General features: G+C 58.4%; 2 protein-coding genes across 2 annotated transcripts; one reads left to right on the top strand and one right to left on the bottom strand.

Annotated features, from left to right (window-relative positions):
* Positions 1-415: 415 nt before the first annotated feature.
* On the top strand, positions 416-18757 carry FER1L5 (fer-1 like family member 5; the record flags this gene model as incomplete). The annotated part of the gene is made up of 33 exons (XM_028486421.2): positions 416-516; positions 1237-1414; positions 1490-1645; positions 2602-2742; positions 3912-4075; positions 4401-4515; positions 5361-5463; positions 6009-6187; positions 6290-6442; positions 6691-6835; positions 6961-7038; positions 7903-8084; positions 8800-8976; positions 9301-9390; positions 10432-10578; positions 10659-10821; positions 10974-10999; positions 11782-11832; positions 11967-12071; positions 12387-12506; positions 13005-13166; positions 13396-13487; positions 13889-14059; positions 14264-14412; positions 14633-14772; positions 15907-15995; positions 16253-16348; positions 16551-16692; positions 16924-17023; positions 17099-17292; positions 17481-17590; positions 17884-18031; positions 18141-18757. Coding segments are annotated over 33 exons (4359 nt in total), but the record flags the coding sequence as incomplete, so codon positions are not given.
* A 712-nt stretch (positions 18758-19469) lies between these two features.
* LOC102994065 (VIP36-like protein) lies at positions 19470-24993 on the bottom strand (the record flags this gene model as incomplete). The annotated part of the gene is made up of 4 exons (XM_028486420.2): positions 19470-20946; positions 21276-21395; positions 24565-24679; positions 24772-24993. Coding segments are annotated over 4 exons (600 nt in total), but the record flags the coding sequence as incomplete, so codon positions are not given.
* Positions 24994-25000: the final 7 nt, after the last annotated feature.

The raw sequence follows: 25000 nt of genomic DNA, 5'->3' as shown, positions 1-25000 counted from the left end.
GTGGTGGGGGCCTGGAGGTGAGGTGGAAGTAAGGCCAGGGAAGCTGGGAAAGGTCCGATCACAAAAGGTCTTCGTGACTGTTAAGGAAGGAAGCCGCAGAGCAGTTTTAGGCAGGAGAGCCACCCGGTGCCCCCGCCTCAGATAGGACTTTCTCGCACCGATAGAAGGGGAGCCCAGCGTCAGGGCCCTGTAACCTCTTCACAGTCCCACCCTGTCGTGGCTCCTTCCCGCCACCCATTGGGGGGTGGGTGGGAATCCTAGCCTTGCAAGGGCGTGTGACGGCTTTGGACTGACATCCCCAGCTTACCCCTCAAATGTCCCCAAGTCCTGGCTGAAACCATCTTGGGCCAATCAGCCCTGCAGCCTGTCCTGAGGGAGCCCCATACTCACTTGCCACTTCTCTCCTGCTGGGCAGAAAGCCAATCTGGACACCCTGAAATCCATGAGGAATCCAAGGGACCCGGCTCTGCTCCACCAGTGGGAGAAACTGCTGAGGGAGCTGATGGAGGACTGCAAGTAGGGGCGGTGGGCCCCTCACCCGGGGCTGGAGCTGAGCCAGAGCAGGCTCACACAGGGTCTGGGGTGCAGACAGGACCCTACAGAACAACGCTCACCACCACCCTTCTGCACCCCTGCCTCCGCAGGAAATATGAGCTCCGCGCAGATCTCTCCCCAAACCACAGAGCCGCCTCTCTCCCATTCAGGGACCCCCAGAACGGCCCTGACCTCTCCACACATCACTGTTCCCCCGACACCCATGCCCGCTGCTCCTATCAAACCAGCCTCCCCGTTGTCCAGACAAGCCCCGCACGGTCCCGGCCCGTACCTTTTCCCCTGCAGCTCCTTCCATCCACAAGGCCCTCTCCAGGGTTCTGCCTGTTCTGGAAGAGCCACTGTAAGGCTCCTCCTGGCCCGGCAGCCCACTGGATCCTCCCCGCTCCCGCCCGGGTTTGGTTGGCCCCTGTCTCACAGCTCACACCTCTGTCCACGAGGAGGTCCTGAGCACGGGCCTGGCGCACTGCAGGGGCTGGAAGGAAAGGATGGGGAAGGATGAGGACCCAGGGGCCAGGGCCGCAGTGAGTGGCCTTCCTAAGGAGGGTGGGCAGGGCTCCCCGGGTCAGGCCAGCAGGCGTGGGGCAGGATCTTGGGTCTGGGAAGGGCACTGAGGCCGGGCGGGATGGTGAGCAAGTGACACGGAGAGAGACTCAGCCCCCGCCCTCCCGGTCCCGGCCACAGGTGCCCACTGCCCTGCATGACTGATCAGCCCAAAGCAACCGACCTGGACAAGAAGAGGTGGCAGCTCCGCAGCCTCCTTCTGCAGGAGCTGGCCCAGAAGGCCAAGGAAGCCCAGCCCAGGGACATGGTGGCCACCGTGGAGGGCTGGCTGTACCGCCTCAATGCCGTGCTCCCCGAGGTGGGTGCTGGACACTCCGGCCGGAGGCGGGCCTTGGAGCCGGCCACGTGGGCCTGACGCTCTCCCTCCCGGCAGCCCCAGATGAACCTCCCGGACGTGATGATCTGGCTGATGTCCCGGGATCAGCGAGTGGCCTATGCCCAGGTGCCCGCCCACACCATCCTGTTCTCCCCGACCGGGACCCGGCACTCCGGCAGGTTCTGTGGGAAGACACAGACCCTCTTCCTGCAGGTGGGGAGGCCAGGGGTCCTCAGGGGAGGAGAGGGCCCAGGACATCCCAAGGGAGAAGCCCTGAACCCCCCCGGGCAGCCCCCATGAGCCTCCCAAGGGCACGCTCACTTCCTCTCTGTCAGGCCCTTTACCAGGTGAAATGGGGTTTAAACAGAGGAAGGCGGGGGCCTGGGACCATCAGCATGTGGCCGACACCAAGTCCATGCCACCCATAAATATTCCTCAAATTTGTCCCCTCCGTCATCCTGATGCTTCACTTGGTCCTGTCCCTGTCCTGTCTCCCCCGCACCACGATTGGCTGCTACCTACATATTTAATACCCATGAGGTTTGGGTGCCAGCCCCTCCTATCAGACACAATCCATAAACAAGGCTGACTGACCACAGGTCCCCTGCCCTGAAGACGGCCCTGTGCTTCCAGCCCTCCCCCTGGGAGGCAGGTGGGGGACACTGCCTCCGTCTTGGAGACGTCCCTGGCTCCCCACTGCCCTTTCCGCCACGGTGGAAGGGCCCACCTGAGTCCTCCTCATCCTGCAAGGATCACTGAGGCTCGAACCCTGGCTCTACCGCTCACTGGCTTGTGTGAGCCGGAGCCAACTCCTGACCGTGTCTGGCCTCCGCCTGCTCCTCTGTGAAACGGGCCTGGCGATAACGACGCCCGCCTCGTGGTGGTGTGTGAGGATCAGAGCACTTAGCACGTTGCCTGGCGCGTAGCATCCGTGTCAATGGCACCCTCAGCCCCACCCCTCCCTGGAGCATTCCCAGGTTCCCCGGCGGCACTGACCCTCTCCCCCCGCAACCCGTACCAGCCTCTGTTACGCCCACCACCCAGCTCCGCGTGAGGGCCCTGCTCCCAGCGCTCAGGGTGAAGGGGCAGGTGCGTGTGCCCCTCCCTCACCCGCACCCCTGCCCCTGGGGGCCTGCGCCCCCGTGGTTGTTGACCTGCCTCTGGCTCAGTACCCAGAGGGTGAAGGAAAGAAGGACGCGCTCCCGGCCCAGCTCCGGGTCTGCTTGTGGCTCGGCAACGTGACAGACAGCAAGGATCTGCAGCTGCTCCGCCAGGGCGAAGTGGTCGTGTCCGCGGAGACGGTGAGCGGGGCCCCGGGGGGGGCCCCGGGTGACCCGGCAACAGCCCAGCTCCGAAGCTGGAGGAGAGCCTCACTGGCAGAATCTGAGAACCGTGAAAGGGGCTTGAGAGAGGTGGCAGAAACTAAAGAGGTCCCCTGTTGACAAGCCATAGGCTGTGGTGACAGGAGGGCAGCTGAAGGGTCCCCTGGGGCTGGTCCCTCTCACCCCGATGGAGGTTGATTGGGAGTTTCTCCCAATTAGTTCAGGGTATGTGAGGTGAGCAAGGCTCCGACTGCTTGCAGGGGGTCTCGCCCATCATCAGCGTGACAGCCCGGGACCCCTGCCGAGCCCACCTGGGTCCTGCAGGCCAGCCTGGTGGTCCCGGGGAGGGGGAGGCCTGGGACAGTCAGAGGAGCCGGCAATGAGGCATGTTCCCTTAGAACCGTAAAGCCAGGAGGTGTGTGAGCAGCCGGCCAGAGGCCGCTCTGTAATCAGAGGAGGGGAGGACATGGCTCAGGAGAAGGTCCTGAGAACAGAAGAGAAATAAGTTTTGAGTTTCGGGCTTTTTAACTTACTTTGTCAAAACATTTTCATGGTTCCTCAGTTGCATGCTGTGGATAGATTGTAGAACTCGGAGGTGCTGAGACAGAGAGGGATTTAGGATGAGTGTACGGAGCGGGGGCCGCGTGCCCAGAAGGGGAATGTGGAAGAAAGGTCCAGAGGCAGCAAGACGTGGCAGTGGTGGGGCAGGACCAGGTTCCCCAGGGTCAGCAGTGACTCGGGGCGGACAGGTCATATCGCAGGCACCACCAGGCTCTAACACAGGCATCCACACCACCCCACCCCACTCCTTGAGAGCTGAGCCGCCTGGGGTAGAGGTGACCTTTGAGCCTCAGTCTCCTCACCTGTGAAATGGGAGTGTGCGGCTGAAAGGGGACGGTTCATGTAACGCCCTTGGCATGGGCCCAGCCACAGTGAGCCCTTGATGAGTGGCAGCTGTCTGTGCTGATTGACAGCGGGGGCAGTGCTGTCCCATTACAAGCGACAACGCGGCTCCCGCCCCCGGGCAGGTGCCACATGGCCCTCTGCCTGACTACCACATTTCTGGGAGGTGCCTGCAGCCCAGAGTGGGGGGGCCTAGGGCCGGTGCTGGGTATGCTGGGGGTGGCAGCAGGCACTGATGGACTCCCCTCCCCCAGTACGAGAACCAGGCCAAGTATAAGGACCAGTGGGGACAGCAGTGGCTGCAGCACTGCCCCAGCTTCTCGGATGTCATGGGGCACAAGGCCCTCCCCAGGGAAGATTTCAAGGAGCCCCAGGGATGGCACTGGCAGGGGCCGTGGACAGCGGAGCCTCAGCGGAGGTAAGGCTGGAATGCGGGCCCCGGAGCCTGTGTGCCCCCGGACAGGCAGCACTGGAGCTGACACTTCTTTTTACCCAGGAGGGCCAGTAGGCCGCAGCCCAGAGAGGCGGGCACACAGCCACTGCAGCCCGGTCCCGGGGGCTGGGGTGCATAGGACAGGGGGCCCTGCCCACCCCCCTACCCTGCATGCCAGGCCCCGCTGCCCAGCCTTGCCCAGAGCAGGTGGGGCTGCCAGGTACGGGAGCGCTCGGCCATCAGAGGAGGACCCCGGGGGCCTGTAAGCTGAGGGAGAGATGCTGGGAACTTGGGGTCTCACTGCCCCCAGGCTCCTCCTGGACACAGACATCAACAAGAGCCAGGTGCTGGAGGAGGTGTACGAGAACGAGCACCGGGACGCCACAGGGGCCTGGGTGCCTGCCGCCATCCCCAACACAGACGCGGTGAGCGGGTGCACGGGGCAGCAAGCGATTCAACCAGGGGGCGCCTTGGGGGCGCCTTGGGAGCTGGGTGTCTGAGCGGACAGAGCACCGGATCAGGCGTTACCATCTGAGCCCCGCTCCCTGGAGCCCCGCTCCCTGGTGTGACCTCGGGTGAGCGCCGACGGGGTTTGTGTCCCAAGGTGGTGGGGAGAGGTCCCCTAAACGGGACCGGAAGAACCACGGAGTGGGCACCTTTCCTTCCCCCCTTCGAAGGTGGCACTTTTACCCAGAATTCAAAGTTCAGTAAGGAACTGAACTTTGAACTTTGTTTCTTTTTTGCTCCGGCACCGCGCGGCATGCGGGATCTTAGTTCCCCGACCAGGGATCGAACCTGGGCCTCCAGCCGTGGAAGCGCGGAGCCCTAACCGCTGCACCACAGGGGAATTCCCGAATTTTGTTTCATTTTTAACGAACTTAAATTTAAGGAGCCCCAGGAGGCTGGTGGCCACTGATTGGACAGTGAGCTTTAACCCATCTGTCACGCACACTGGTCTCCCCTTCCCAAGAGCCGCCTTGGGCAGGCGGCAGCGTCCAGCTGAGATTCAGTCACACTATTTTGCTTTCACAGTCATTCGTACGGTTGATTCCTATTTATGGTGAGTGGTTCCACTGACACTGCTTATATAGAGCTTCCTTTAAAAAATGCACGTACGGTTCGGAAAGGCAAGGCAGTAAAAGCGTATTAAGTGAACATGTGGGCGGCATCAGACGTAACAAGCGCGGTCTGCTCCTGGGGGCTGGAGGCCACGATAGCTGTAGTAGGCGAGCAAGACGGCCCTTGGCCCGCCCTCTCTGTCCACCCACAGAACGGGGAACCCGTGGAGGCCCGGGAGAATGTGAAGTGCCCCCAGGGCTGGCACGTGAAGAAGAAGTGGGCCGTGGAGCTGAGCCACGCGGTGGACGGTGAGGGTCAGTCCTCTGGGCAGCGGCTGAGGGCGGCCGGGCCTGGAACCGAAAGTAGCCAAGCTGTCGGGTGGGGTAGGCCTGCGTTCCTGGGGGTCCTCAGTCTCCGGAGAGCAGGGCCTCCACCCTTGCCACAGACGTGGGCCCCAGCTTTGAGACAGGGCAGGTGCTAAGCGCCTCCCGAGCACGTGGACGGGGGTCGCGTCCAGAGCCTGGTTCCCCCCAGGCGGCTCCAGGGAAGGGGCGGTGGGCTGGGAGTCGGAAGACCTGGGCTCGAGACGCAGTCTCTGCTACTTACGGGCTGTGTGGCCTCGTGTGTGTCCCAGGACGCCTGTGAGCCTCATCTTCCTTGTCTGTAAGACGGGCAGTTGAGCCCAGGCCACCCGGGTGACGCGGTGTGAGCACACCTTCCTTTGCGGCTGGAGAGACCTGGACGTGAGGGACAGCACTGCCCCCTCGGCCTGCCCTTCCAGGGCTTATCTCTCAGGCCTGTCCGAGCCCCCGAGCCTGTGGGCCCCTGGGCGGCCACGGGCTGTGTCCTGGTCCCGCAGGCTGGGAGTACGGAGTGGGCATCCCGCCCTCGGGGCTGCCCCAGGTCTGGAACTCGGTGGAGAAGACCTACTACTCCTGCCGCCGCCGGCGCTGGGCGCGTGTGCGCTACCGGGACCACGGGAGGCTGAGCCACGAGCAGGAGACCCTGTCCTTCCTGCAGCTGGTAAGGGGCCGCCTGGTCAGGGACCTGGCGGGACCATGGGTGGTGGGACCCACCCACCCTCGACCCGGTGAGAGGGCGACTCTGCTCTCCCCGCAGCACGAGCCCAGCCTGGCTGAGGACACGGCGGGCTGGGAGTACGGCATCTTCGGCTCCAAGTTCCACCTGAACCCTCAGCCCCAGAGCCGGTTCCGCCGCCGCCGCTGGCACCGCAGGCTGGCCCCCAACAAGGTCAAGGGCATTGCACCCATATTCCTCCTGGAGGGATCCTTGGTAAAGCCCCAGTGGGCTAGGTGTCTCCTCCCTGCAACCCCCGCTCCGGAGCCAGGGCCCCCTGGTGCGCCAGGCAGACGGAGATGCCCCGTGTGGCCAGATGCACTGACCGCTGCAGGTGGGGGGGTCCTGGGCCCCGGAGCCACATCCTCAGGCTTTGGATGGGGAGAAGGGTGACCTGAGCCTGGGCTGGGGGAGACAGGAAAGGCGCCTATGAGCCTCAGGGAGTCTGTCCTGCCTGGGCACAGAGTCTAGATATGAAACAGCAAGCTAAGAGGGAAGGGGACACGGTATCGTCGACACGGAGACTGGACGGAATCAGGAGCTCCGGGAGGGCTCCCCCAGAGATCACCCAGCCACCCAACCTGCCCTTCATCTACTGCGTCTTCAACAGTGAGCATTCAGTTGAGAGTCGGCTTGGGTGGCCCCAGAGACACCCAGCACCTGAGGGCAGGGAGCAGGGGGCGCGGGGTGGGGATCCTGGGGGCGGGGGTGGACACAGCTCCTCTCTTACCCAGAGCCCCACTACTACCAGCTCTTCTGCTACATCTACCAGGCCCGGAACCTGATGTCCAACCACATCCAGACGTTCCAGGGTAGGCGTGGGCACCTCTTCTCCCCCAGCCCCTCCACGTGGCCACCCAGCGGCATAAGGGATGTGGCGAGGAGGGGGTGACACACATGCAGACCCCTGCCCCCAGCAGCTCATGGCCCTGGTTTGGGGAAAAGACACAAGAACAAGGAATACAAGGCAGGACCGCTCTTGCGGTGTGACCCCAGCACCGTGCAATGAAGACAGGGAGGCTTCTTCCCACTGGAGGCCACTTAGCGGAGCCTTGAAGAGGGAGGAGGAGTTTGCTGGGCCTTGACAAGGAAGAGGGAGGATGACACGCTTGGGAACCACTTGTCCCTTGTGCTGGACAGAAGATGAGGGGTGGGGAGGAGGTGTGGCCATTTCTAGCCCTGTGTGGAGGCCCCATGGGAGGTTTCAGGTGAGTCCCGTGCTCCTGCCCTGGGCTGGCAGTGGCCCTGTTTGTTGGGAGCCAGACTGTGGGACGAGGGTCTGAGCCAGGGCAGTGGGTGTCTGCTGGGAGCTGTGTCCACTGGGCAACAGCACCCTCATCGAGAGGGCCGTGTGATGTTCCTTGATGCCAAGGCCACTTGCTGATGCTGTGGAAGGGCAGCCACGTGTAGCCTGGTCTCCCCAGAACCCCTCCAGAGGAGCCGCCGGGCCCTCTGCGTCTGTGACGGCTAGGCCCCAACCATGATGGTATAAGGGGCCTCTAGCTATAAGCCCATGTGCTCTGTGGCTTACTCTGAGGTGGCCTTCTGGGGAGCTGGAGTGGCTGTGGCTGTCTGGCCTGAGCCTCCCCGGGTACCCAGTCCCGTGGCGGCAGCAGCCAGGAGAGAGGAGAGCCTCACTCGGCAGCTCAAAGGCACGGCTCTCCTTCCACCCACAGCACCCTTCGTTCGGTTGGTCTTCTTGAACCACAGCCAGTGTACCCAAACCCTGAAGAGCTCTGCGGCCCCTACGTGGGCCCAGACACTCATCTTCCAGCACGTCCTTCTGTACGAGAACCCCCAGGACACCAAAGAGAGCCCGCCATTTGTGGTGTTGGAACTGTGGCAGCGGGACCCCCAGGTAAGGTGGGCTGGGCTGGGCAGAGCTCTGAGAAGTTTTTAATGTATTTTTTTGGCCGTGCCATGCGGCATGCCGGACCTTAGTTCCCCGACCAGGGATCGAACCCGTGCCCCCTGCAGTGGAAGCGCGGAGTCCTAACGGCAGCAGCCAGGAGAGAGGAGAGCCTCACTCGGCAGCTCAAAGGCACGGCTCTCCTTCCACCCACAGCACCCTTCGTTCGGTTGGTCTTCTTGAACCACAGCCAGTGTACCCAAACCCTGAAGAGCTCTGCGGCCCCTACGTGGGCCCAGACACTCATCTTCCAGCACGTCCTTCTGTACGAGAACCCCCAGGACACCAAAGAGAGCCCGCCATTTGTGGTGTTGGAACTGTGGCAGCGGGACCCCCAGGTAAGGTGGGCTGGGCTGGGCAGAGCTCTGAGAAGTTTTTAATGTATTTTTTTGGCCGTGCCATGCGGCATGCCGGACCTTAGTTCCCCGACCAGGGATCGAACCCGTGCCCCCTGCAGTGGAAGCGTGGAGTCCTAACCACTGGACGGCCAGCGAATTCCGTGAGGAGCTTTTATTTTAGAGGAGAAGATTCAGAAAGCGCTCCAGCGGGACCTGATTCGCAGAGCACGTCGCATCGATCCTAGAGTTGTCAGAATCCCAGGAGGAGCCAGACCCCTGCCAGCCTGGCCTCTGCGAACTTTTGTGAACTTCCCCTTTCCCTCCAGGGCAACGAGAGCTTGTGGGGACGGAGCACGTGGTCACCGGTGGTCTGGCTGGATGTCCAAAACCGGATCCTGCCCCCCATGAGGTGGCACCCCCTTGTAAAAGGGTTGGAGGAGGAAGAGGGCGAGATCTTGGCGTCCTGTGAGCTGATCCTCGAGACTGAGGTGCTGGGAGAGGGGGCCCGGCTGGGGGTGTGGTGCTCAGTGCCCTCACCCCGCCCCACCCCCCTGCCACATGTTCCCACAGCCAGCGGCCCCCAACCGCAGCCCCTCGGCAAAGTCCTGGGGCCTGGGAACCAGAACGCTGGGCTGGGAGGTGCCGGCCTGCCCAGCCTCTCCCTGACTCCCCTGCCAGCTTCTGCCCATAGGGCTCCGGGGCCGCCGCAGTTGAGCCTCTTAGGGTCCTGCTTGCGTTGGGGGTGGGGGCGGGGGAACAGTAGGACCGGCCCAACAGGGCCTCAGGCTCCCTGCTCTCCCACCTCATCCCTTCAGAGTCTCAGACAGCAGCTGCCGATCTTAAGTGTTCCCTGGAAGAATGGGATCTACATCCTCCCCAAGAGCATCCAGCCCAAGCTAAGGAAAATGGCTATTGAGGTGATGAAACGTGGAGCGGGGCGGGTGGGCAGGGCGCAAGCCACCCCCAGAGCAGTCGAGCACCACGGTGCGCTCTCTGCCGACCCTCTTGGGCCTTCTGCCCACCTGCTCCAAAGCTTGGACCCCGAGAAGATACCGTGGGAGAGATGGAGGGAGACAGGAGAGAAATGAAGTTCTGACAGGACATTTAAAAGTATTTTAACGCAAACCTCTGCAGTGGGTCGTAGACAAAGGGCTTTAGCGTTCATTACCTACCGAATGTGAGCCTCATGAGGCCCCTGTGCAAAAAGCAGGGACGACCTTCCAGAGATGGAAATTCAGGCTCTGAGAAACAACACGCCCACGCACAGGGACACAGGGGCTCAGTGGCAGCGCCAGAGTTTAGGCCCGGCCCTGCCTGACTGCAAATGCCAGGATGTTTCTCACCTCTTCTGAAAGTAGCATGGAGGCCCCCAGGTCAGAACCTACGTGCCCTGCCACAAACCTGGCAAAGAGCGGAAGATGGTCAGGTCCTCCCGGCACTGGAGCCAAGATCAGACCACCTGGCTGGTTTCCACTCTGGCCCTGAGGCGGCCCAATGAGTAGGGTGTGGACAGCTCCTGGGGTACCCAAGTGTTTGTCCGTTGAGAGTGAGATCCCAGGGTGCTGGCTCGCTGACTGGCCGTGGGATCCAGGTCAGCCACGAGCTGGATGGCACAGAGGTGCCCAAGAACCCCGGGGCACTCCAGCTGCTGCGGGCCTGGGAGGCAGCCGGCAGCCGGAAGTCACCCCTGAGAGAGATGATTAGAGGCCAGACGGGCAGCAGGGGAGGAAGGGCAATACCTAACGGGCACCTCCCTCGTGGAGGGGCGACCACAGCGTCCAGGCCTGGAGGACTCATCCCTCACAGGACAGGAGGCCTGGCTGAGCCTTCAGACCCTGCCTTCACCCAGCCTCGTGCCCTGGCCCTGCAGGCCCCCTGAGGCCCCACTGCTCCCAGGCCAGGACCCCATCAGAGGGGCCGCCTGCCCCTTTCCCCACCCTCCCTCTCCGTTCTGGCAGATGCTGGTCTGGGGCCTTCGGAACATGAAGCAGGTGCGCTCGCCCCGGCTCCTGGTGGAATGCTGGGAAGAGTCCGTGCAGACAGAGCCCATCAGGGACTTCCAGACCAATCCCAACTTCACGCAGTCAGCCCTCTTCCTCACGCTGGTGAGAAGGCCTTGGGCCAGGGCTGGGGCAGCCCCTGCTCGTGGGAAGCCTCACGCTCCGGCCTCTCCTTTGGGCTGCAGTACATGCCTGCGGATGAGGCCTTTGCGCTGCCCCTGGTGCTGAAGGTGGTAGACAACCAGGATTTCGGCCAGGAGACCGTGGTGGGTCAGGCCAACGTCGACTCCCTAGAGCCCTACTACTGTGACCCCTGGGCTGAGGACTACACGCCCCCACGGCCTCCGAGTACGGCCCCTTCTGCTTGCCCCTCCCCAGACCTCACCAACCAGCTGGCACACTGGGCGTGGCCGAGGCCCTGGCTGTCCTGCCGGGTTGGTGCCCCCCCCCGCCCACTTCTCCCTTCTCCTGAGACTCATGACTGCGCTTTCTCCACGCAGTGCTGTCTGTGAAGAAGTACCAGGAGGTGAGTAAAGGGCTGGAGGCCCCGTGCCATTTAGAGGAAACAGCCCTTGTGCCTGAGGAGGGTACAGATTAAACAGAGTTCCGATATCCGCGCCCCCAGCGTGAGGCCTGCTTGTTCACGAGAACTCGAAAGCGGTGATCTCAGCCTGGACTGCACATTAGAAATGCCCAAGTGTTTTAAAAGTCCTGAGGGACTTCCCTGGTGGCCCAGTAGTTAGGGCTCCGCGCTTCCACTGCAGGGGGGATGGGTTCGATCCCTGGCGGGGGAGCTAAGACCGCACGTGCTGCACAGCCCGCTCCCCCCCAAAAACGGCTTCTGACCAGTTGCTGGGGGTAGGAAACAGGAGCAGCAATTATTTTATTCAAGCCCAAACCACCTACGCCCCACCCCCGCCCCAGGTGACTCCAGTGTTTCCAAAGTTCAGAACTGCTGCTCTAGAGCAGCACCTGTCAACCTCGAATATGCACGGGAATCCTTTGGCATCTTGAGCAAAAGCAGATTCAGCTTCAGGAGGCCTAGGGAGGGGCTTGAGGCTCTGAACTTCTGAGCCCTTCCAGAGTTAAGTGGGGAGCTGTGGGCAATGAGAACCAAGAACGAACCTGACCCTCCTTCTCGGCCCCGGTCCTATGTCTGAGGATCCCTGAATTAAAAAGCCTCTGTGAAGGGCAAGGGAGCCAGGGAAGGAAGCCGTGGCCTCGAACCCCTTCTGATCTCGGAAGTCAGAGGCGGTGGGCGGACTGGGCGGCCAGGCCTTGCCTTGCTCACCCGCAATCATTTTTCAGCTCCTAGGTTACCTTTATGAAAAGTTCTGGTTCAAGTCCAGCAAAGCTGAGGTGACGCAGGCTCAGCCCCGGGGGATAAGGAACAACTCTAGCAGCTCAGGGAGGTGGGGCAGCACGGCTCCGGGCAGAGGAAGGCCACGGTGCCTTCTCCCCAGGGCCTCAACGCCCCTCCTCCTCGCTGCCAGGATGAACACGACCAGGAAGTGGACTGGTGGAGCAAGCTGTTCTGGGCCACAGGAGACGCTCCCCAGGCCCTAAAGTACAAGTACAAAGAGTATCACACCCTGAAGGTTTGCAGGCCCCTACGAGGGGACACTGACGAAGGATGGAGAGAGGCCAACATACCCAGCCCCGAGTCCTTGGGGAACCACCGAGTCGGGGGTGGGGGTGGCTTCCGTCTTTTCACAAGACTCCTGGCCACGCCGCCACGGGCCACACCCCTTCAGGAACCAGGGCTGCCCACCAGCACAGCTCTGCTGGCCCCGGGGCAGATGCTCTGGGGCGAGACCTGGGGGGGGGCCCCTCGACCCCCTGATCCTAGGAACGGCCCCCCCGAGCCCTGGCCAGCTCCCCGTGCCGGCCGGGTCCCACACGCCCTCCCACAGGTATACGACTGCGAGCTGGAGGCCGTGCCAGCCTTCCAAGGCCTGCAAGACTTCTGCCAGACCTTCAAACTCTACCAAGAACGGCCCAAGCTGGACAGCCCTGTGGTAGGGGAGTTCAAGGTGCGTGTCCCAGCCCTGCCTAGCTGCGCCCGTCACCTCGCGCCCCTCCTGTCCAGGGGAGACTCTGATGGGAGCGCTGGTTCTATACGCTCGGCACGAGGATGGGGCACGGAGGGCCTGACGGTCTTGGGAGTGGGGCGCGGAGACTGACCTCTGCAGGGACTCAGGGCGGCCTCCCCCAGCGCAGGAAGGGCGGGGACTTCTCCGTCCCAGCTCGGGCCTGTGCTGCTCTCGCAGGCCCGAGAGCCTTCGAAAACAAGTGCAGTGCGGGGCCCAAGGGATGGGTGGGGCTGGAACGAGACCTCCCTTCAGCGGAAAACCACACCGTGGTCCCCGCAGAGCATCTCTGCGGCACGTGCCCCTACCCGTCCTCGCGGGCTTCGCCCCTGCCACCCTCCACACAACCCACTCGCCTGACCTTGGACCAGGGGCACCTCCTGGAGGGCTCTACAGAGCCAGGCCAGAGGCCAACACCTTCCCTCCCCAACACACACACAGGGCCAATTCCGTGTCTACCCCTTTCCTGAGAATCCAGAAGCCCCCAAGCCCCCTCGCCAGTTCCTGCCTTGGCCTAAGAAAGAAGACTTCCCTCAGCAGTGCTTGGTGCGGGTGTACGTGGTGCAAGCAGTCAACCTGCAGCCCCAAGACACCAATGGCCTGGTAACGAGCAGCCCTGAACCGCAGCGCTCATCTCCCCCGGCCCGGGCACCCCCCTCACCTCACCCTACACCCCAGCATCCCGGAGCTCCCTCAGGCTGACACCCAGACTGCCAACTTGCCACAGGCCCCATCTGGTACAAGGGGCTCCTTTCTGCCCCACTCCCGCCCTCCCTGACCAACCTGGGCTGACTCTCCATTTCCCGTCCTCTCACGTCTATCTGAACCTCAGTGTGACCCTTATGTGATCCTGAAACTGGGAGAGACAAAGCTTGGCAACCGGGACAAGTACCAGCCCAACACTGTGGACCCCATCTTTGGCGTGTGAGTTGCCCCAACGCACCCAGCCCCACATCCCCGCTCTCTGTGCCGGGAGCAGTTCCAGAAGGCAGAGAACTCTCACGTTCCTTTCTAGTCTCCACGTTCCTAGCACAGCGTCCAACAGATGGAAGATGCATCGATGGGCAGCCCAGCTCTCTCCTCCCCCTCAAACACTCTGCCTGGGAAGGGAGCTCAGTCCCACACGCCAGGCCTGTCAAAAGTTACTCCCAGCCACGACTGAGGGATGGCTATTGGCGGACAAGAGCCATCCCAGGCTCTGCTCCCCAAATTCACCAGGGCCAAACAGGGGATGGAGCACGGGCACGTGCGGTTGGGATGCTGGAGAGGGAGCTGTGTAGATAACATGGTCCTCGGTCTCTGTGTCTCCAACACCCTCACCCAAGGATGTTTGAAATGAGCTGCACCATCCCCCTGGAGAAGGACCTAGAGATCCAGCTGTATGACTTTGACCTATTTTCACCCGATGATAAGATTGGGACCACCGTCATCGACCTTGAAAACCGACTCCTGTCTGGCTTTGGAGCTCGCTGTGGGCTCTCCAAGTCCTACTGCCAGTAAGCGTGGACCTGAACCAGGGCACGGGAGCACGGGGCGGCGGCTGGAAGAGTTAGCCCACAGCTCCCCTCGAAGACGCCTGCATCCCAGGCTGGGGAGCCGGGGCCCGTACCTGTCTGCACCGCCGCTCCCGGCGCTGGTCAGCCTGCAGCTCGAAGCAGAGGCTTCTCCAGGACTCAGATCTCCCCACCTTTCCCCCACAGGTCAGGGCCCTTTAGCTGGCGGGATCAGATGCCCCCAAGCCTGCTCTTGGAACACCATGCCAAGCAGAAAGGACTGCCTCCGCCTGTGTTCAGCCCTGAGGATGACTCCGTGTTTTACAATGGGAAAAAATTCAGACTGCAAAGCTTCGGTGAGAAGCACAGCACACCGCCAGAGAGCACAGAGCCGGGCCTCTGCGACAAGTGGGGCTACAGGATGGAGGAGCTGCCAGAGGGCACCCCGCCTCCCCTTCTCTCCTGTAGCGGATAACCAAGTCCACTGCCCAGGCTGAGGGTGGAGAAGGGGCCTGCGCGGGAGACGGGAAGGCTAATGACCTCCTGCTGCCCTCCTTCCATCCCCCGCCAACCTAGAGCTCAAGCCCCCTACTGCTCGCTTTTTGGGATCTAAGAAAGAACGCCTTGCGCTGTACCTCCTGCACACCCAGGGACTGGTACCTGAGCACGTGGAGACCCGCACACTGTACAGCGACAGCCAGCCGGGCATCGACCAGGTATGAGACTGGAGGGGCTGGGTCAGGCGGTGGGGAAGCCCACCCATCAGGACAAGAGGGGAAGGAGAGGCCGGGCACCCACAGATGTCCGTGAAAAGAAGACAAGCACGTTCTGCGCGTGTTAATAAGCAAGAAGTCGCAGTGGTGTCTCTTAGAATGGAGAAGTTCAGAGCTGGAAAAGTCACCGACGAGAAACCGAGGCCCCATGTCAGCTGTGGAAGTGTTTTGGGGCCTTCCCGGCCGGTGCCAGCACTGCCTTAGTCTCTCCTGAGGGAGGGTAAGGAGGCAGCACCTGGGGTCAGAGCGCAGGCATCACAGCCCCGGCTTGGCTGTTACGTGCAGGCTGTGTTTTCTCCACGGCAAGGAACCCCAAACAGGAGGAATAAAAATCCCCGCAGGCACCCTAATTACCCCCTACCTTCCAGCCACCAGAATGGCTCACCTCATTCTCCAAATCTCTCAAGCTGATAGCACATTCTAGATACAAAGTTCTCTACTGAGCACTTTTTAAAACCATCCTCATTAAACCTGTTTTCTCATTAAATGGGGCCAATTTCAAAAGAATAAAACTAGGCCACATGGTTTGAAGGAATCTATCTTCCACTGTTGGTAGTTCTACCCTCTTTTGTCTCCCCTTTTCGTACCAGCTTCAACCCTTCTTTCCTAGACCTCTGTGCTGTGTGGATAGCTTGACATCCTTAGGATGTGGTTCCACAACATAAAATGACCTGGAGATCACCTAGTTTACTCTTACTCAGGGCCACTAAGGTGGCGAATAATTGCAGCCCCAATCCCATTCTGGAGCCCCATCCAGAGAGGCTGTCCAGCAGGACCTGTTAAATGGCATCAACCCTCCGGACCCCAGTTACACGTGACATCCGTGCGCCACAGCCATCAGCCTCGTAGCCATCGTATGCTCCCAGCCAAAAAAAGAAACAAGTGGAAGCTGATGGGCGGTGCGCTGACTTCCGGTCTGAAGTCCATCCCACCTCCCAGATGCCTCGATACCCCACCACTGGGTGTTGGAAACACAGCCTCAGCAGACCTAGAAGCTGAGACAGGGCCCCCCACCAGACCAGGATGCTGAGGACGGGGGCCGGCCAACCCCAGCCAGCAAATCCATCTCCACTCTAGGGAAAGGTGCAAATGTGGGTGGACATCTTCCCCAAGAAGCTTGGGCCTCCTGGCCCCCCATTCAACATTAGGCCCAGAAAGCCTAGAAGGTGAGTGACACCCACCTCCCGAGCAACCGCACCAGCGTGGCCTTCCCAGCGTGCGGAGCACCGGTGGGCTCCAACACTGAGTTACGGTGATTCTCCTCCTCTGTTGGGAATCTGGGGAGCCTCCTTTCCCTGTGGTCCCCCAAACGCAGCATGACTTGGGTGGGCCCGGAGGGCAGCCTCCCAGGCCTCTCTTCCCTCACCGAGGTTGCAGCTGGGGAGCTATTCCTCAGCAAAGCCTCAGAGAACAGTGGCTACAGGTATGAGCTGCGCTGCATTATCTGGAAAACTGCCCACGTGGACCTGAAGGAAAACAGTTTAAGTACCGAGAAGATGAGCGACATCTATGTCAAAGGGTGAGGGATAGGAGCGGGGCTCCGTCAGAGTGCCCTCAGACTTGCCCAGTTCTGTCATTCCTGGGGGTCCTACTAATCTTGGGGTGACGTCTCTCCATTTCCACCCATGCCTGGCGTCTACTGGGCAGCCCCCCTCCCAGGGCTCCAGCTCACGGGTGGGGACAATCCAAGTGAACCCCAGGTGAGTGGACTTTGGCCCCAGGTGGTTATTCGGGCTGGAGAAGGACGTGCAGAAGACAGATGTCCACTACCACTCCCTGACGGGGGAGGGCATCTTCAATTGGCGGTTCATCTTCACCTTGGACTACCTGGCAGCAGAGCAAGCGTGCGTCTTGAGTCAGAAGGTAACAGGCCCAGGAGCGGGAGGCCTGCTCCCCCTCCCCTCAGAGCCTGCGAGCTGCGCCAACACACTTGGAATGTGGCCTGGGGTGGGACCACTCCCCGCTCCCCCCTCCCCCTCCCCGACTTTCTCCTCCTCCTCGACGGTCCACCACTGCTGGGTGATGGGCTGCTAAGTGGCCAGAGGAACTCTCAGAGGAGACAGGCCGGAAATATGCTCTCCTGCCATCCTCCAGGACTACGTATGGAGCCTGGACCCCACGGTGGTGAAGTTCCCAGCCCGGCTCATCGTCCAGATCTGGGACAATAACATCATCTCTGCGGATGCCTTCCTAGGTGAGATCCTGGCACGGGGCCCATGACCACAGGACAGGGAGCTCCTTTTTGCTGACGGCATTTCTCTGGGCTCAGGGGTCCTGGAGCTGGATTTGTCTGACATGCCCCTCCCGGCCCGGCACGCCAAGCTATGCTCCGTCAGGATGATGGATGCTGACCCCAAGTGGCCTCACTTCCTCCAGTACAAGCACTGCTCCCTCTTTAAGATGAAGACTGTAAGCGGCTGGTGGCCTTGCCAGGTCCTCGATGGCGGCAAATGGCGCTTGTCGGTAGGAGCTGGGGAAGGTGCCTGTTGCCTAGGAACAGGGCTGACTACTGTGCCGCATAACGGCTCTGACAAGACTTGTGGGGGCCTGAGCTAAATCCCTTTCCCTTTCTGGACCCTGGGGAGAGGCCTTTAAAACTAGCCTTGCTCCTGCCATCTGAGCTCAGCTCCCACCACCCATGGTGTTTCTAGGGTAAAGTGAAGATGACCCTGGAGATTCTGACAGAGAAGGAAGCCTTAATCAAGGCAGCAGGAAGAGGCCAGTCAGAACCCAACCAATACCCTACACTCCATCCTCCCCTGTAAGGGCCTGCAGGGCAAAGGCACCAAGTCTCTTCCTCGTTCACAAAGCTGAGCTGCTGGGCCTAGCGGTCTGTATGGGGTGCTGACCGGGGAAGGAGGCTGACAAGTAAAGAGGGATAATTATCCCCCCACCTCCCCACTCCAGCTCAATGCTCAGTTACAACGGGGGAGAACAGCTGGGGAGGGGGCAGGGCAGAAGCTGCTTTTTTAAAATGAAAGACCTCTGCTCTGGATTACTTGACCTGAAGTTTCTCTCTGCCCTCCGTTCTCTGCCATCCCTGCTCCTGGACAGACGCACCCATACCTTGTTCATGTGGTTTCGGTCACCCATTGCAAGGTTCATCCATGTTTTCTGGAAACGCTACCGCTTCAAAATCATAGCCATCTCAATCATACTGCTTATAGGGCTCCTGCTGTTCAACTTTATCTATTCAGCTCCGGTGAGTGACAACCTTGGAGACAGGGGAAAAGGCACAGCTGCTCTCGGGATGACCCAAGAGAGAGCCCTCAGGTTGCTACTTCAGGCTAACTGTTGCCTATTCTCTCTAGAACTATTTGGCCATGAGCTGGGTCAAGCCTGAACTTCGGCTGAATGCTCCCATTCAAATATACGCCAAAATCATCAATTCACTAAACACCAGCAACGCCAACTCTTCCAACCTCACCACTCCCCATCAGAACCTGGAATCTACAACAGGCCATCAGCTGAAACTCCTCCAGGGACACATAAATCACCTGTGAGCTATTCTCCCAGAACTTCCAGCCCCACCAGACTAATTCCCCCGTGTCTGCCAGGCTTTTCTCCTGCCCATCCACAGCACTACCCTTGGGCTTCCTACCAGTTCCTTTTTTCCGGGGTCTAGGGATATCCTGACCATTCTGTTCAGACCACTTCCAACAAGAAGGGCAGAGTTGTAATTTTCCACTGAAATAAACAACTTTTGTAACGGAGCCACCCTGTAATTTGGCGGGGTTCACAACACCATGAAAGGCTGAAAACGCCAGGCTCTCAGACAAGACTCACAAGGACGGGGAATGATGTCACCCTTACGCACCTCCTCGAGTCTCCAGGGACTCTTCCACTCTAAGCGGCCCTGACGTCACAGGAAAACAGAAGGCAAGGAAGGGCACCTGTGAGGAAAGGTGGCGCATGCGGGGTAAGCAGCCGGCCGAGGCCGCCGCTCACCCCTCACGTGACCAGGGGGCCCCCTCCTCTGGGACACAGCTGGGAGTCCAGCGCCCAGAACGACCTTCGGCCCCACTCACGATGGGAAGCATGTTTCTAGAACAAAAGGGAAGAGCCAGGGCAGAACCTACCACGCTAGTCAGATTGTTTCCCTGCACCACACACTGCTCTGAGGCCGGCCCGGGTGGGGGGACTGCATTTCACGTCCTCCCCGCCCTCTTCACAGAGCCTCAAGGACCTCATGAGCTAGAATCACACAAAAGCCACAAGGGTGACGATCTCCACGCTGAGCTGCCCCTCCTGCACCCCTGCCCGGGCCCGCTCACGAGCCCACTGGCGTCCTCCCACTACAGGGGTCTAGCCAGTCTCCCCCGGAACTCAAAAACACAGAACAGCCATTTGCTTTCTCAGTTCCACCTGGTCCGAAAGCCAAGCCCGGGGCCCCAGCTGACCCTCTGGCACTCTGGAGCCGCTCTGCCGTGGGGGGAGGTCAGGAGGGTCCCACTGTCACCCCACCTGCGCGAGAGCACTGCCGCCTGTGGGAAGGATACAGAAAGCTGCAGACAACAGAGACCCACAGCCAGACAAGGTAACCCTCCTTTCCTTCAGGGCTGAACAGAGCGCTTTCCCAACCCAGAAGGCAGGGCAAGGGTGGACGGCTAAGGCTCAGCCAAAGCCACCCATGAAAGGAAGGCCACTCAAAGTTCACGTTTGGTTTCCATCAGCCATGTTAAGACTTTCCCTCAGGCTACAGAAGCACAGGGCTGGGAGAGCTCCGAGTCCAAGCCCTCCAGGGAGCTTCCGGCCTGTTAGCAATGGAATCACAGGGCAGACAGGTGAGCAGCACGTGACCCCCTCATCAGGTAAGGCAGTGGAATCAGGGCTGACCCACAGAGGACACTCAGGCTCGGCTGCTCAAATGACAATGAACTCTTCCAGGCACAGATGACGGGGGTCTACTGCTTCCAGATTTACAACAACCATTCCTTATCCGTTAAGAAAGAGAAGCCAGGTTTCCTCTTTGGGGAGTATCCAAGCTCAGGCTATAAGAACAAAGTTTCCTTACATTTTGAACACTCTAAGTAGGTTTCCAAAAATTATGATGAACACGAAACATGCAGCTAAGCAGGCTCCAGAGAGTCCAGAAACAGCTCCACGTGGTCAGATCATGTGACAGATGTTGCTTTCGGTGTCAAAACGTGGTTAGTCACACTGCATCCGTGACGTCTCCCAAGCTTCTCTTGACCTGCACACCAGCTTTCAGCCAAACCTGGCTGAGGGCCTAAAGGGACCTAATTGGGAGGGTCATGAACACACCAACAGAACCAAGATCCACCCGCAAGAACAAAGGCTAGAGCAGTGAGCCCCAGAAGAATGCCCCCTGCGGCCACCTCAAGAGGGTCAGTGAAACTCAAGTTTGTTCTGCAGCCCCAGGCCCCAAGAGAGAGGCAGCCAGACGTCTTTTCCAGCTCAGGTTGCATCTGCAGAGGACAATGAACGGAGGGAGAGGAAGGCGAGGCAGGGAAGAAGTTTCCATCCAGATTTCCAGGGAAAGCTCCTCAGCTGGAGAGAGGCTTAGACAAAAAGCAAAAACCAGTGGATGGATGGCTGGAAGGTATGAGGAGTTATCAGTTTTTCAGTCTTTGCAGATTCAAGAATGAAGTACGAGGGTCCTCTGAGCCCAACAACAAGGCAGCCTGGGCTATGAAACTCTTTCCGGTGGTTTTGGCATCATGACAGCCTATGTTCTCTCCATCCCTCTTCGCTCCCGAGTGGCAGGACTGCGGGGAAAGGCACATCACAGCAGCGTTGCCCGGGGGGGTGGGCTTCCTGATCCAGAGTTAGACGTCCTCATGGGTGACCATGGGAACGCAGCGTCCCTGCACTCAAAGCTCCAGTGACAGAAGCGAGTCCCTGACCAGCTGCTGGAGACGGGAGAAGACCCGCCTGGCTATGTGCCCAGGCCGGTGCCTGCTCCTCCCGTACTCCTGGGTGACAGTCACAGAGGTCGTGGTCGCAGGAGGGCTCAGTAGAAGCGCTTCCGGCTCTGATCCTGCCATTTGTTGTAGAGTATGAGCCCAATGACGATGGCAAATACGGAAAACACCAAAGAGAAAAAGACGATGAGAAAGAGGGCCAGGCCACTCAGGGGCGGCAGCGGGGCTGTCACTAAGGAAGCAAGAGAGAAGCAAGTCAGAATGAGGGAGCCCGCCCGGTGGGAAGGACCAACCAACAAGCTATCAAGTCCCCATTTCTGGGAGCTAGAGCTCAGACTCTCCCTTTCCGGTTGCCACAATTTAAAACCTAAACAGCCCACAGTCTGCTCATCTGTAACACGGAGACAAGTGAGGAAGTAGGGGCAAGTGCTCCAGGTGCTTGGGAGAAGAACCCCGAAAAGAGGCAGCCCCGTCAGCTGTACTGCATGTCACCCCAGACCCCCACAGCCCTCAACCTCCTCCCTGGCCACGGGGCCTTTCCCCAGGATCCCCCGTGCTCACTCTCGGGCAGTTTCATGTTGTCCACCGAGGGCAGGAACACATCTCGATGCAGCTTCTCCTCTTCCGGGGTTCTCTCCACCGTCAGCTCAAACAACTTCAGGGAAATGACGTCATGGTTGTCTAAAGAAAAAGAGAACAAGGATTACTCAAGCCACCCTGAAAAGAGTGTCTTGGTTCAAGCTTCTAATCCGCAGCTAACAAACAGTGACCTGAAATAAAATAACTGAAACTTCTGTTTCTCATCTAAAAATAAGGACAAAGAACAGGGAATATTCTACATTATCCTGTATTTATAGTTTTTATCAACAAGCATGCATTACCTATATAATTTTAAGATTTAGAGAGGGACTTCCCTGGTGGTCCAGTGGTAAAGAATCCACCTTCCAGTGCAGGGGACGCGAGTTCGATCCCTGGTCGGGGAACTACAATCCCACGTGCCTCGGGGCAACTAAGCCCACGCGCCTCAAGTAGAGAGCTGGCGTGCTGCCAACTACAGAGCCCACGCGCTCTGGAGCTGCGGTGCCACAACTGCAGAGCTCACACGCCCTGGAGCCCGCGCACAACTAGAGAGAAAACCCGCACGCCACAACTAGAGAGAGAGAAGCCCGCGTGCCACAACGAAAGATCCCGCATGCTGTAATGAAGATCCCGCGAGCCACAACTAAGACCCGACGCAGCCATAAATACATAAATAAAATATATATAAAAAAAGGAAAGTCAATGTTATAAAAATAAATAAATAAAAATAAAATAAAATTTAGAGACGATACAAGAACTAACCCCCAATCACATGTAAAACCTTCTAGTGAAAGGAGACACAGTAGCCCCACAGCTTCCCTTTAACATGGACAACACACACAAGCAAGACAGGAGAGGGCCTCACAGCAGCTGTTTAATGAGCCATGAGCAGGGCACAGCTATTGGCCTGGAACACACTTCCCTTCTGGACTGTGCCTAATTCTTTGCAGTAACTGTGACCCTGAATCTCACTATTAATTACCAGAGAAGGATGAAGAAGTTAGGGACTCAATTTGTTCTCTCCTTTTTTAAAGTAACGTTATAAATCCAGACAGTCAAACATACTTGACGTGTCTCAATACACTGAAGTTGTATCTCTTACTGAAGCTCAACCCAACCCAACTTTACCGAGCGGGAGCCTACTGAAGTTGGCTCCCGAGTCCTTTCGCACGAACCCAGAAGTTTTTGACATCTTCCTTGCTTTTCTAGGAAGTTTTCAGCCTGTATTTCCTACCTTAGACCTGGCATTAGCCATATCCCCAAGAAGCTCTTGTTCCTCTTAGTATTGGTATTTGTATTAAGAGGCCACAAATGTGAGTGCTAGGGGGTGCTCACTGCTGCTAGGTTGGTTACTGCAGCCTGGATTTCTTGCCATCTCTATTATTAGGATGGCATTTACAGCTGCTTGGACTCTTCGAGCCTTTAGCAGACCCCCAGGTAAAAAAACTGGATTTACCTTCAATTAGAAAAAATGTTTTCCCTGCCAGGACTGAGATTAAACCACGGGACAGGGTAAAGAGCCACAGTGACACTCCTCACAGTGTAGGGGCATCAAAGGCTGGGACAGCTGTGATGTGTCCTTTCTCAGCAGTTTCCAGTAATCCACAGCAAAACAAGGTACGATGTTGACAAGAAAGACCTTACTAGAAGGACGCAATTTGTATTTAGGGGTATCCTACAGGCCGAGAACATGGACGTACTAACCTAGGCATTATCGCCAAGAACTTAGAACAAAGGACTCCTTAGGATAAACAAAAAATTATTCTCTTTGGCCATTTCCAACAGCTGGGAAAAACTTCCCACTGACAAGTACAACAGGAGGTTAACTGAGCAGGTCCCAGGAGGCTGCAAGCTCAAAGGAAACTTGTGGACAGGGATACCTCTTTCAACCTGAGTCACATAACAAGATTCCATAGCAAAGATCTGCAGCCTGTGCCTCCCCTTACCTGTGCCAAGGTAAGATGGCCCACAGCTCTGGCCTACCTGCACAGTATTTAGAACTATCTGCCAAAATTAATCTCTTATCAGTGACAGAAAGCAGATCAATGATTGCCTGGAGGCAAGGTAAGGGAGGAATGCTGCAAAGGGGCACAAGAGAACTTTTCCCTGATGGAAACATTCTGTATCTTGACTGGGATGGTGGTTATATAAATGTAAATATTTGTCAAAACACTTCACACGATATACTTCTGTTATGTGGAAAGCATATCTCAATAAGGTTGATTTTAAAAAAAAAATTAGTTGCCGGGATTTACAAAACCAGATTTCATTTAAAAAATCCAGATTTCCAGCTTCTCTTGAAAAACTAGAAGACATGGCCTCACTGAGCCCACATTTTCTATTGGCAACAATGGCTGAAACTGAGTGGGTGCTGCCCATTTCAGATGGGTATGTGCCTTTCTTTCTGCCAGAAGAAAGTTCTACCTCATCCTAGCTTCACTCATAATACATTATATGAAAAGAACCAAAAGTTTAATTCTTTACCTCTTCTGAAAAGACATTATGATTGATGCTAAAGCCAAGGGAGAGAATAAGCACATAAAAGAAGCTTCTAATCGGAAACAAGTAGGAAGAAAATCCAGAGGAGAGAGAACAGTAGAAGAGCCCGGTACTGCTAACGCCACATAAGTCAAGGAAGGCAGGGGTTTCAGAGTAATTGGTCAAACGAGCTGAAGAGAGGACAAACAGCAAGCACACAGAACAGCAAAGAAACAGAAGGAGCTTTTACAAAACTACTTGTGCTACCAGCACGGCAGAGACACAGGCCTGAGTGAAGCATTTACCATGGTGGTAGATTTACAGAGGGGGATGTCTTAGAAACACAAGCATCTGCACACACAACACATGCAAAAGTCTGGGCACAGAGGAGAGTCTGGGGGTCGGAAGAGGGAGGGCAGAGTCAAGGAAAAGCTTTGTTAAGAGAAAGGGAACTCAGCACATTAGGTGAAAGGACAGGAACCCGACTATAAAAAGAGGCACAAGAAATAGGAAAGCACAGAACTCATAACACAGGCTGGAAGAGCTGGCTTGATGTAGAGGCAAACACTGCTTTCCATTAGCACCAAACATCTCCCGAAGACAACTGTGCTAGATAACCCCCGGCCTGGGCTTTTAAGGGATCTGGACACGAGAATGCATGAAGATAAGCACTCACAGGGCACCTGTTTGCCAGAGCTCTGCCTGGCTGGCTCTCCCCTCTGAGAAGCCTCACCCAGGCTGCCTACCGAGATGGGACCTCAGTTAGGGCTAGTAAGGAGGCACATGGCGGTACCCGAGAGATCCCCAGTGATGGAGGAGGTGCCGAAGTAGTAGCCCCGGGGCAGACGGACACCGGGCACCTCTATGCAGTCCCTCCACTCGTGCTTGCCGTCGATGTCCATCATTATCTAGAACAGAAAGAAGAGATAAATCAGGGCCAGGCCACGGAAGCGGGAGCGAGACAGCCCACATCGCCAACAGGTCCAGAACAGGGACTCACCGTCAAATGCCTCTTGACATAGCGAATCACAAGGAAGGTGTCATAATGGAGATTGCGGACGATGGCCGTACAGCCCCCCAGCTCTGTAGGCCGCCCGTCCCGCTCGTGATCATAGCTGAGGGAGCCATTGTTCACCATGGCCGAGATGTAGGGGAAAACCCGCTGGGAAAGCAGGGAAGGAAAAGCAGAGAACGGTGAGGAAGTACTCTGAGGAACACCTGTGCAAAGA

Source organism: Physeter macrocephalus, unplaced genomic scaffold (genome assembly GCF_002837175.3).
Source record: "Physeter macrocephalus isolate SW-GA unplaced genomic scaffold, ASM283717v5 random_1425, whole genome shotgun sequence".
Classification (NCBI taxonomy): Eukaryota; Metazoa; Chordata; class Mammalia; order Artiodactyla; family Physeteridae; genus Physeter; species Physeter macrocephalus.
This window is presented reverse-complemented; position numbering and strand designations above follow the sequence as displayed.